The 12963-nt window shown below is 44.6% G+C and overlaps 1 protein-coding gene across 1 annotated transcript in view; it reads left to right on the top strand.

Annotated features, from left to right (window-relative positions):
* Nucleotides 1–12963, top strand: part of UNC5D (unc-5 netrin receptor D) — a 127937-nt gene that overhangs the window by 87143 nt on the left and 27831 nt on the right. Inside the window, exons 5-6 of the mRNA XM_065659215.1 lie at nucleotides 11053–11233; nucleotides 12045–12212. Of these exons, the coding sequence (XP_065515287.1) occupies nucleotides 11053–11233; nucleotides 12045–12212 (349 nt within the window). The remainder of the gene's footprint in view (nucleotides 1–11052; nucleotides 11234–12044; nucleotides 12213–12963) is intronic.

Genomic DNA, 12963 nt, shown 5'->3' on the forward strand with positions numbered 1-12963 from the left:
ATTTTCTTTTATATGCTGTTTCATCTTTGTTCACATCTGGTATTCACTCCTTGCCCTTCATCACTGTCTTCTTTGAGAGAAATGTCTGCTTCAGTGTTACTTTTCTGTCTTTTCTCCTGCATTATTTCATCTTCAGTGCTCTGGTGATTTTTTTACTCAGCCTAGATCATGGATTAGGAATTACAACAGGAGTTGTGATACACACTGTACAGAGCCTGCAGTAATACTCTGTAGAGGTTCAAACAAAGGACAGGTTTCAAAGGCAGAAAAGGCTTGTGATTATCAGTGCTTGTAAAAATCACTTTAATGCTATTGCTCAATATGCTGAAATAAAAAGGCTTAGATTTCACAGTTATTCTGTGTAAGTGGGGAATAAAAAGGACATTGCTCTGCACAGAACTGGTAGTCTTTTAAAAACATTATGGACATTTTACTGCATTAGCTGTATGCATTTCAGGGCAGCACCACCAGTTACAGAAATTGGGGTATCTGGTTGCACAAGGTAGGTTTGGGGTTTTTTCTGTTTATTCATTACAATCACATTTGGGTTTAATTCTGTTGCTAAGCTGCCTAACACTGTGCTGGATGCATTTGGATGTTCTTTTTTGGTCACTGGCAACTCCGAAATGCTGTGGAGAGCCCATGTTGTTAATGCAGTTCTTTTTTCCTAATGTTTGTCCTTGTTTCCACCACAGACAGCTAAGGAGCAAACAAACATCCCTTTGAAAAGACACTTGAATGAGCAGAGGAGGTCAGCCAGGTGTGCTGCAGGAGCTGCTGAGCCTCTGCACACCATAATGTGCTTAAAGATGTTGAGTGTCTCATTGTTTTAAAGTGTAATGTTCACAAAGTGATGTGGGCATTTAAAACAATGCCTTTTGAGTACTTGAGTCAAGAGGAGTTTCTAAGAGGGTTTTTGTAGGGATGCCCTGAGCATTTTCCATTGTTCAGGGTTGCCGCCCATTGTTGAAGCTCCTCAGAGAAGATCTGTCAATCTCCTCAGCCTCATCCACAAAATGCATCTCATTATATGAGAGCAATCTCAGGGAGTCATAGATCACCTAAGATCTGCACAAAACCCATTTATTTGGACTCCCTGTGTGTTAGATCAAGAGTTGTTCTCATTCTATAATACAGTTGCCACCTAAATTGAGTGTTCACTCCCATGCCTAAGCTGTAGTCTGTTTGGAGTGGTTGTTCATCACTGGGATGTCTGCTGGCCAGAAGAAATACCCAGTGTGCCAGTACCAACCCTGCTCCTGATACATCTTTATTACTTAGTGGGAAGAAAATTAACTTCCAGGTGAGCATGTTTTACGATTTCTCTTGGAAATCAAGCTCAGAGGTATTTGGCATGGTTTGAACTTGGGTACTTTTTACCATGAATATGCAGAACTCTCCCAGGCTGAGCAGAGAGCTGTTCCTTTAGCTAGAAGCCCCTACAGCCTCTGCATTCCCATTTGGACCAGCATGGAAGAGAGGAGGAACACTTAACCCTGTGTTTGCCTTCCTGACATGCAGTGTGAGGTCATTCCCCTCTCTCTGTTACTCTGCCACTGCACTGATTGAATGTGTTAAATCTGTCACTTCATTTTTTTTTTTACCTGAGCCCTTTTATACCCGTACCAATTATTTGAATCAGGGACATTTGTCAGCTCTTAGTGCTCTCTGGCTGATTTTGTACATTTTGCAGCTATTGGAAGCATCTTAGTCCCTGCACATAGACCTTGTATTTGGAAAAACCCCTTGGCTGTTGTCTCCAGATGAGTGTGTGCTGGGTTTCATGCAGGCAGCTGAACTGTGAACTCTGCTGTCCTCCAGTAGGAAAAATGTTTGTTTTCCTTTGGAGATTTGCCTTGTTGGGATTAAGTCTCAGTACACCCAGGAGGCACTGAGGTCACGGAATAGAGATGCTGCAACAAACCACTTCTGAATTAGATTGCTAAAAGGAGGGGAAACAAAACAGCTAACTTTGTAGTTCTCCTGAATAGATAATTCCTTTTTATGAAGACGTGCTTTGGAGCTTTTCTTTTTTTGATGCGCAGTTTTGCAGTGGCATGTATTTTTCTACTGCTATTTTCAGAAGTGTTCTTAACGTTGAAGGCTTGAACATGAAAGGAGAAGCTATAAAACCTTATCATTATGTTTATAATTATAAATAATGAAAGTAATTGTGTGAAGGAGACCGACAAGGATTTGGAAGCTTTGTTGGTAAGAGCAAACAGGTAGTTGGAGGTTTTCTCAGTGCTGGCCTCTTGTTCTGCCAGCAGCAGGTCTGACCACTGTGGTCACTTAACTGTGTGGCTTGGTGTTTCTGTTGCTGATGCCTGAAGGCTGGATCTGCAGCATGTTTCAGTCTTCTCCTCATGCTCTTTATTTGTACTCTTAAATTACCATGAGCTTTCTGGGATGAGTTTCTTATCTCTTAAGAATTACCTATAAGCCTGATCTTGCCTATCAGAAGCCGTGTTAGCAAAGCACTGTAAACATTCCCAATAATCTTATCTAAAAATGTTCTTTTTCAGTGTCAACTGCCATTAGAATTACTTTCCAAACACCCATGCATTGCAAAACAAATGCAACCACCCCATGAGCACCATCCCTGGGGCCTTCATCTGCTTGTGTCTCTCTAACCATCCTAATTCACAATAATGAGAAACATGTAGTGTGCGATGTGTACTTTTAAACAAGTTCTGTGCATTATGAAGTATACTTAGATGTGAGTTGTTTGGGGAAAAAAGCAAAGCTCTGGATGAGTCTCGTGCTCACTGATGCTGCTGAGCTTTATAGTCAAGGGATTAGGAGCTGAGTTTCTGCTTGATCATTGATTTCTGCTTATTCTACAATCATTGAAGTCTTTTGTGTGCACTCCCCCACTGCAAAACTACCGTGGAAGCCATGTAATGACCTCTGGGTTTATTAATGCTGATTCATTCATAATCTTTGCACCAAGGTAAAAACCAGCATTCCAATTAATGTGAGATACTTATTCCTCCAGAAATAGCAAGGGGGATCTGATGATACCTTTAACAATCAGACAATGCACCATTAGCAATGGCACATTTAGCAATGCGTCTTTATAACAGTGTTCTAAAATAGCATGGCTGAGTCAACTCCTTGCCCACCTTTAGTGTTACAAATTGAGATGTACATACAGGCTGTAACCTTTCCCATTATAGTTATTCAGAAGCATATTTGAATTGCATTTTGACTCACCCCCTCCCATGTCAGCCTTGATTCTCCTCTGGATCTTTCAGCAATAGGAAGTTTTGGCTGTGTTTCTTAAAGCATACAAAAATATTCACTTTGTTGTGAACTGGATGTAGCTCAGAGCATGAACCATGATATAGAGAGTGCCATGAGTGCGAATCATCCTTCCTGCCTCCCCTTGCTATTGGAGCTTCATGGAGCAAATACACTGGCTGCACACCATGTACAGTGCAACAATAGGAGAGAAAATGAGCATAAGCTGCAAGCAGCCCTGGGCTTTCAGGTGATCCAACAACTGAGCGCATCTCTTCCAAGAGAAGATTCCTGTGCTGCTTTCCACAGTACAACCAACAAAAGCCGGGGCTGACAGATGAGTGAGTCAGTGTGTCAGATTTATGTAATGAGATTATACATTCAATCTAATGAAGGAAAAATATGCTTACCAGAACGGTGTGACAGTGCTGTGATTAAGCGATCGGGTACTAGTATTCCCTCAGTGGATTAATTTAAACACAGGCAGCAGGTACAGCTGACCTGCTTCTGCTGTGTTGCTAGCGATAGGCTCCGAGCAGGGAAGATTAATGAGTTCTGATTGGGTTGATAAAATAACTGTGTGATCACAGAATCACAGAATCACAGAATCCCAAGGGTTGGAAGGGACCTCAAAAGATCATCTAGTCCAACCCCCCTGCAAGAGCAGGGTAACCTACAGTACATCACACAGGAACTGGTCCAGGCGGGCCTTGAATATCTCCAGTGTAGGAGACTCCACAACCCCCATGGGCAACCTGTTCCAGTGCTCTGTCACTCTTACAGTAAAGAAGTTCTTCCTGATGTTAACGTGGAACTTCCTATGTTCCAGTTTACACCCATTGCCCCTTGTCCTATCACTGGATATCACTGAAAAAAGCCTAGCTCCATCATCCTGACACCTACCCTTTACATATTTGTAAACATTGATGAGGTCACCCCTCAGTCTCCTCTTCTCCAAGCTAAAGAGGCCCAGCTCCCTCAGCCTCTCCTCATAAGGGAGATGTTCCACTCCCTTAATCATCTTTGTGGCTCTGCGCTGGACTCCTTCAAGCAATTCCCTGTCCTTCTTGAACAGAGGGGCCCAGAACTGGACGCAATATTCCAGATGCGGCCTCACCAAGGCTGAGTAGAGGGGGAGGAGAACCTCTCTTGACCTACTAACCACTCCCTTTCTAATGCACCCTAAGATGCCATTTGCCTTCTTGGCCGCAAGAGCACATTGCTGGCTCATGGTCATCCTCCTATCCACCAGGACCCCCAGGTCCCTTTCCCCTTCGCTACTTTCCAGCAGGTCAACCCCCAACCTGTACTGGTACATAGGGTTGTTCTTCCCCAGATGCAAGACTCTACACTTGCCCTTGTTAAATTTCATCAAGTTTCTCCCCGCCCAACTCTCCAGCCTGTCCAGGTCTCGCTGAATGGCAGCACAGTCCTCTGGTGTGTCAGCCACTCCTCCCAGTTTTGTGTCATCAGCAAACTTGCTGAGGGTGCACTCAGTTCCCTCATCCAGGTCATTGATGAAAATATTAAACAGCACCGGTCCCAGCACCGACCCCTGAGGAACTCCACTAGTCACAGACCTCCAGCTAGATTCTGCGCCATTGACCACAACTCTCTGCCTTCTTCCTTTCAACCAGTTCTCGATCCACCTCACTACTTGATCGTCAAGCCCACACTTCCTTAGCTTATCTATGAGGATGCTGTGGGAGACAGTATCAAATGCCTTACTGAAATCAAGAAAAACTACATCTACCGCTCTACCATCATCCCTCCACCTAGTCACTTCCTCATAGAAGGCTATAAGGTTGGTCATACATGACTTCCCCCTCATAAAACCATGTTGGCTGTTCTTAATGACCCCCTCATCCTTGATATGCCTAGTGATGGAGTCAAGAATAAGTTGTTCCATCATCTTTCCAGGGATGGAGGTAAGGCTGACCGGTCTATAATTACCCGGGTCCTCCTTCTTGCCCTTCTTATAGATTGGTGTGACCTTTGCCATCCGCCAATCCTCAGGCACCTCGCCCGTTTCCCACGATCATAAAGGTAGATATGAATGGTTTGTATCCAGCAAAGTGGCCTTTGGTTTTTATTAATCTCCCGCAATGATTTATGCTGGTGGAGTCTTCTCCTACTTCTTTTTTTGAGTCTGAGGGTAGAAAGCAAAACCAAAGTGTAACAAAGACACGCTGCCATCTTAATGCTTGGCTGTAATCAGAGCATGTACCCTGCCCATGCTCATCCAGTCAAACTCCAACAGTGAGGAAAGTGTCTCCAGCTCAGACACACCTGAAGTTTTAGAAACAGGAGTTTCCTGCCAGATCTGAAGGGAACTGAAAGGCTGTGTCTTGCTCTCTTCCACTAAAAGCCATGTTCCATAAGGCTCTTAAAGACTGCGCAATATGAGCCCTAAATCAATGTAGAAAGAACTGTTTCTAGCCAGAGGCCTGAGCTGATGAGTATGGGAGGGAATATTCTTACAAGCAAACGTCAGCATCGTGATCCAGCCTCTTTCAGCCTGCTCCAGAGGCAGTGGAGAACGTGTCAGCAGCCTGACATACCTGCTGCTAATCACGGTGCGCAGGAGAATCTATTGCAAACAGTTTCTATGAAAAGAAACTCTCAGTAGAAAGAAATGAGCTTCAGACGTGGTTTCTTGCTCCAGTTGGGCTGGGGGGGAGGGAAGCTTTCAGCTGGAAATTTCTGAGTTTTAGAAGTTCTCGGCTGGTTCTTTCCGTCTTTTTTAATGCAAAGTCAGGGAAAATATGGCACTGCCCAGTTCTTTTGAATGTAAAAGTGTTAAGTTTGTTCTTTGGGAGCTAAGAGCTCAAGTAGAGATGCCTTCTGTGTTATTTATATTGAATTAATTTAGTACCTGCATGGGCAAGTACAAAACTGGCATTGGAATCAACTTCAGTAACCTTAAACATGTATAGGGACAGTCTTAAACATACACAGGCATTTTTAACAGCTTCACACTCAATAGGTTTTTTGGATAGTATTTATTAGGAGATAGAGGGTTCTGAGCCTTGCTAATGGCAGCGGTTGTAAGGCAGCGGGCACCTTCAGTAGGCAGGTGTCTGGAGGAGGGGAAGTGTGAGAAGAAACAAATGAGCACAACGAAAGGCTTGAGGGATGCGTGGGGCACTGGCAGAGCACGGGGTTACACAGCACTTCTGGTCCGTGGCTCTGTTGTGAATATTAAGTGAAGCTGAGACTGACAAAGCACTTTTATCCAAAAGATACAAATATTGGCTTGTGTTCTCTAAGGGTGTCATGAACAGTGTGGAGCGGGCTCAGAGGGTTGTTGAGGATGCGTTTGCTGCTTTCTCCATCTGAAAGAGAGCATATTTAAACTCTGTACATGGCCCGTGCTATAGAAACATTTGTGCTGCCATAAGTCAGGTGTTGACCTTTCCCATCTCAAAATCCTGACGCGTTTATCTCGCATTGCGAGAGCAATTGATTCTCTCCTCAAGAGAAGCTGACATTCTAACTATATTATCTTTGATATATATGTACTCTGTTTATTGACCACATGAGGAAGCCAGGTGTTGTATTCAAAGGGCAGGATAGTATAATGTAAAAGCAAGAGTACCAAGGTCTTTTGTCTTCTGACCCACCAAATTATGATGTGTGCCAACAAGAACTCTGTGTTGTGGTGCTCCTGTTGGGTGTTAAATCTCAGTGACTGGGCTCAAAAGCAGTTGAGGTTTTGGGGCCTAACGTTCTGTTCCCACAAAAGCTATAAAATGGGCAGAGCTTTAAGGGAACCACAGCAACCTTCGCCCAAGCTTTCCTATGGTCTAACTCAGCCCTGCCTTCATCAATGCTCTCATGGGTATCCGCAAGTCCCCACAGTGTTTGAATCCCCCGGATGGTGATGGAGGGTGTCTGTCTATAGTGTCTGTATGGACACACACACAAAAGGGCCTGACGTATGTGTGTTATTTTACACATGCTAAACACAGTGAGACTCCATCACCTGCAGCAGCTCAAGCAGCAGCTGTGCTGCTGCCATGGGGAGTTGATGGGCTGTTTCAGTACTGGATACAGCAGACAGAAATGTGGATGATTTAGGATTAGCTTTATTTTTATGGCAAAAACGGAGTTCACTAACTCCCATTGTAATCTACCTGGGCTGTGGTGTATTTAACTGATTTCACGTAGATAATGCTGTAAGCTGGGCTTTGATAATTGCTTTCTGTAATTGGAACAAATTTATGATTATGCTAATTCATCTACTGCCAGCCAGTCTGTAGCAGCTGAGTTAATCCATACCTGCCCCTGCATTTCTTGTCTACATCATTATGTGATTAGCCTTTGGTAGAAATTGATGGGGGTATTTTAATTCTGAACAGATTTAATTTTGGTGGGGGGGGGGGGGATCAGATCTCTTTATATAAACTTGTGGCATATTATAGCAGGGTTGAACTAAGCCTGGTTCAAGATGGAAACATTTCAGATCTTCAGACAGCCTAATTCTTAAAAAGAAATGTATTTAACCGCGTTACAAGCAACTGCGTGACCTCTGCTGATGAGAAAGCCAGAGGAGTGAAATGCTGATGAGTTTTGAGTCTACCCCTCAGGCCCTGCAGGGTGGCAGCTCAGAACACGGTGCCTCATTTCAGTGTGGAGACATGGTCTGCTTCTTCATTGCCTTTCATTTATTTGCTTGGTTATGTTTGTGTATTTGTGTGTGCACTGAATTATTCCAAAGGTTGCATCCCTGCAAGTAACCAGAACCTTTTGTCATCGTGACTCCTTTATCAGTTTATCCTGTAAATCCATCCATTAGTTCTCCATTTCTGACTGCCGGGGCAAAGGCAGTGAAAGAGTTTGAATAAATCTGAGTTTTCTTCAAGGGAGGGGGAAGCCGGAATAGGAGATGAGCATTTGCAGTGTCATCAAGCCTCCAGATAAGAAGCAAAAGGCAACGCTGCCCTCCCTTACACATCCTCTTTGGATCGCACATCTCTCAACGCGTTCATGTTTATGTTCCATCTGTTTAATGTTCTCCCTTCACCGTGATCATCATTCTTTGAAATGCTTTGCTTTAATGTAAATGTTTTTCATTCACCAAGCCTGGCAGCCCCAGGCTCAGCCAACAGTGGATCACTGTGAGCTCCCTCCTGGAAAATTGTGTACAGGAAAAACTCCCTGGAGCGTGAGTGTAACCGCCATGGGGACCTGGAGCCTGATGCGCCACTCGCTGCCCCAGAGCTGCCCTTGTGCAATAATGAACTCTGGTAGTACTAGACATGTTTGTCATTTCTTTGGACATGACTGTGTTTGTCATTACACTGCGCATAAAGTGAGTTTAATTCTGACTGCGACCATTGAATTTCTGCCACTTGATTTATGCTTGTGCTGCTGTTCCATAATTTAAATTGCATTCCTAGTTTCCTTGCTGGAACCCTCTCTGATAATGAGTAGTACAGTTCACTGCAGAGGGAAGCTGAATAGTGAATGGGTTACTTGATTGTTCCTCCTCTCACTCAGACCAAGGGGAATGTAATTTGTTCAAAGAGACACTCTTCAGGGAAGAGCTGAGCGTCACTGGGTTTAGCAGGGCTGGTGGCTGCTCCAGAGCTGCTCCTGGCCACCCATGGTCAGTACAGGTGAGGTGCCAGCCGGGGGGAAGACGAATGTCGGCCAGGAGATTGCCTGGAGTGCTTCTAGCAATGGAAATGAGGACACCTGAGCTGCAGCGTGTGTGAAGTTCATGCCAGAGGGTGATTGCATGCTCTGACAATGCCAAGGGTTCACACACATAAGCGCGGCTGGATCAGGTGCTGCTCCTCACTTAGAAACTGCATGGGAACGTTTGTTGTGGTGTGCACTGGGGCACACAAAGCCTTTGGTCCCCAAACTCTTGAAACTTCTGTGAGGGAGGCAGTTTAAAAAGTAATCCCAGTTTAAAGGAAGTTCAGGTCTGAGAAGCAAAGCAAAGGAGTGCGATGACAGAGCTTTGTAAGAATGCAGAAATAGCCAGGCCTTGCTCGAGTGCTGAGTGTGAGCTTTGACGGTGATATTCTGTCTCTGTTACCATTTTTTGGTTAACTTCAGCTTAAGGAAGAGCATACATAGATCTAAAACTTTTTAACTGCTTTCTGTATGCAGTGTGTAATGTACTTCACACTCACGAAATGCCCCTGGTGACAGATATGTAAACCAATGACTTTGTGCAATCCATAGTCAACATGTAGGGTACCAGTGCCACAGCTCTAGATTCCTTTCAGGGCAAGTTCTTAACTTGACTGGGATACGGGAAGCTGTGGGCACATTGGTCACACACCTTCTGTGCCCTGCTAACCAGGGCGAGGGATGCTACTGGAAGGGGATGCTGCTGTCTGGCATGAAATATAATTGGCTTTGCTGGTCAGCTTGTGCAGATTTGTTTATAAACTGGGAAGTGTACAAATCGCAGACCATCTGCGCAGAGCAGAGCGCTAATGAATGCCTGGAGCTAGGAAATCCATAAGCTCATTACCACAAAGTTCCAGGTCCTTCCGCAAGTTCCTAACGAGGTTATTCATCTGAACCGAGATGGGAAGGGGATCTGACTCCAGGGCCCAGCCACACCTCCTTCAGGTCTGGAAAAGCTATCAAAATAACTCATATTTATTTAGTCTTTTAATAGAACGTGTTAATTCTGTTTCTATTTTTAATGCTTCACTTCTGTAGCGGCAGCTTACCAGGCCTTAACTATTTCTTTTTAATGTGTCAAGTCAAGAAATGCCTTGAAGATAGTTCCTGGGTCTCCTCAGATACTTTACACACAGCAGTTCATGGTATTTATGTACCTTCACAACAGATCCTAACGCTCTCTGGGGTTTATGGAAATTGGGAATCTGTGACCACTTAGCCCTGTGTGATTCCATCCTTCCGTTTCTCTCTCAAAATAAGTGGAATTAGTAACATTTACTGCCTGTCACCCACCCTGTTACAAAGGTTGGGTGGTCGCTGATCACCGTCCACCTGTTTGACACGGCAAGCACTGCACATCCAGAGCAGCAGTTGTAAATAGTTCTTAATTTTTCTCTGTTGACATTTTCTTCCATCTTCTTTGACTAAAAATCAGTCACTTCCTAAGTTACCAGCCCACAGCACCTTCCTCTGAGGTGCAGGGATAGGGACCCAGTGCGACTGTTACCTGATTTCACATGGGCTGCAAATCTCCATTGGTTGTGGCTCTCTGCTCCTGCAATCAAAGCAGACACTTCCCAATCAGATCAGTGAGGTTGTTGCCTCAAGGCATCAAGTGCCTGCGTTTGGCTTTACAGGTTTCCAGACATTTCCCTGTTTTGCCTTTCTCTTAGGGAAGCCAAAAGGCTCTCCTAAACAGGACAGTAATTGAATCACATCAGTAATTTTATCACCGCATCTCAGATTAAACATTAAGGAGGCAGTTACCTACCCCAGCAGGGAGGGTGGGATTTCCTACCTTCTTTCTCTCCTTTCCTTCCTTTTTGCACAGTTGAACAGTAACGGTTCCCTTATAATCCACACCCATACAGCTCTGAACAAGCTCTTGGCCATTTTCTGTTCTGTCATTATTTGCTATGTTGCTATGACCCAGCATTTAATTTGATGTGTTTTGTTAATAAGCTCTAGGGTCTTCACAACAGGAATAGAGGAATAGTTCCTGAGTCCGTGAATGTCTGCCTTTTTGGGAATCCCATCCTAGCTTCACTTTTAAAGTTATAATAAAGATCACAATGACATTTATTAATGAAATCATTGACATTTAGCTGATTTCCTGCTTCCATCTTTTTGTTTCCTACTTCCTGTTGTTCTCTGCTCCAGGTGGAATGGCTGAAGAACGAGGAGCCCATTGATTCCAACCTGGATGAGAACATTGACACCAGAGCAGATCACAACCTCATCATTCGACAGGCACGTCTGTCTGACTCGGGGAACTACACCTGCATGGCTGCCAACATCGTTGCCAAGAGGAGAAGCATGTCTGCCACAGTCGTGGTGTACGGTCAGTGCGAACGTGCTCATTACAGAGGAACATAGATGTGTGTGCTTTTAGTGCTGGAGTACTTTGTATTTTTAGCATCCAGCTGGTTCTGAATCAAACGGCTAATTTCAGTTGTGTTGCTCAAGGCTGAGATGCCTCCTGCTCTTAGGGGGGTTGGAATTACGAGGGGTTTGTTTGTGATGGATTCCCAGAAGTTATGTCAATAATAGCAGTCGTTGCTCCAGATACTAAGAAGATCCAATTATAAACTAAACCACAGAAATAAGCCTTGCCTGTACCAGGAAAGCCTGGAGCACAAGCCTGGGGAGGTACATAAAGGGCTGCCTTAATTGGATCTGTGCTACTGCAGCATCCAGGCCCTAACTACTGAATCTAGATGTTATGCAGCAAAGGACAGAAGAACAGAACTGGGGCTTTATTACCTTCCTCTCATGCTCTCCATGTTCATTACTGCATGTGTCTTTCTATTGGGAAGGCAGAGCATTCCTGAGTCGCCCTTTTTAAAGTCAGGAAGTCTTGTTTATGATTTCAGCAAAGCATATTTTATGAGAATTGAAATGCCTGCTCTTGCCTCCCTCCCAGACTCCATCAGTCATTGCACTTATAGCACAGTACTCTTCCAGGAACAAATATTTGTGTTCTCTGACACCATGGCCTTGATGTGGTTGTGTTGTGTACTGATGGGCAGCAACGCTCCTACTGCAGCTTGGAATTTACCCATAGAGTGTAAAAACAAACTCCTGCCTTTGAATGACATGATCTGATGTGTTGGTTGATGTCTCTTAGCCTCCGGTATGTTGGTGTTTTGCAGTTAACGGAGGCTGGTCATCCTGGACCGAGTGGTCCAACTGCAACGCTCGCTGTGGTCGGGGCTGGCAGAAACGTTCCCGGACCTGCACCAACCCTGCTCCGCTCAATGGAGGTGCCTTTTGTGAAGGGATGTCCGTACAGAAAATCACCTGCACTTCTCTCTGCCCTGGTGAGATATGCACAGTCTGCTAAGGACTGACCCTGGGTAACGTTCATGGGAGAGCTGTTTCAGTCGGAAATGCCAGTTGTGCTTTGACGAGCCCATCGAGGTCAAAAAGGAAATGGGAAACACCTGCATCCTTGTTTAGACTGCAGCTCAGAGCCTGATGTAGCTGTGAGCAGTGGTCACAAGCAGCTATGGCCTGATGTGCCAGGTTTGTCAGTGTTTTAACTTGCACTGAAGATAACTAAACAGTAACATCAACTGGTTCAGTAGGAAAATCATGTTAGTGGGTGTGGTACGTGGAAGGGGAGGTGGCGTTAGGAATGCTAGAGGCAGACACAGAAACCTAAACGGAGAACTTAGCTGGCAGAAGTTTGCTTTCCATCTGTATTAACCTTTGGAAGCTGAGCTTGGGCCATACATGGGGCATGGACCCCTGGATACTCCCATTTGTTCACCTGAAGCCTCCCTTGTCTGATTCTGGGTTTGGTGTTTCACACATGGAGCTAAAGAAAGTCGGTAGAACTGTGTGCATGTGTATTGTAAGAGACTGCATTAGTCTGCGGTCACATCATAACTCGTCTGGACTCTGACAAATTTCTCCTGGCTTTTATGAGTTTTTAAATACAACATGTGCTGAACTGGGATTTAAAAACTTCGTATGATAGAAACATGTCCCTGTTCATCTGACTGTTCTTTGGTCTGATTTGTGCATGAAAAACAAAGGGAACTGTGGAAACCCTTCTCATTATCTGAC

Source organism: Lathamus discolor, chromosome 22 (genome assembly GCF_037157495.1).
Source record: "Lathamus discolor isolate bLatDis1 chromosome 22, bLatDis1.hap1, whole genome shotgun sequence".
NCBI classification, from domain to species: Eukaryota; Metazoa; Chordata; class Aves; order Psittaciformes; family Psittacidae; genus Lathamus; species Lathamus discolor.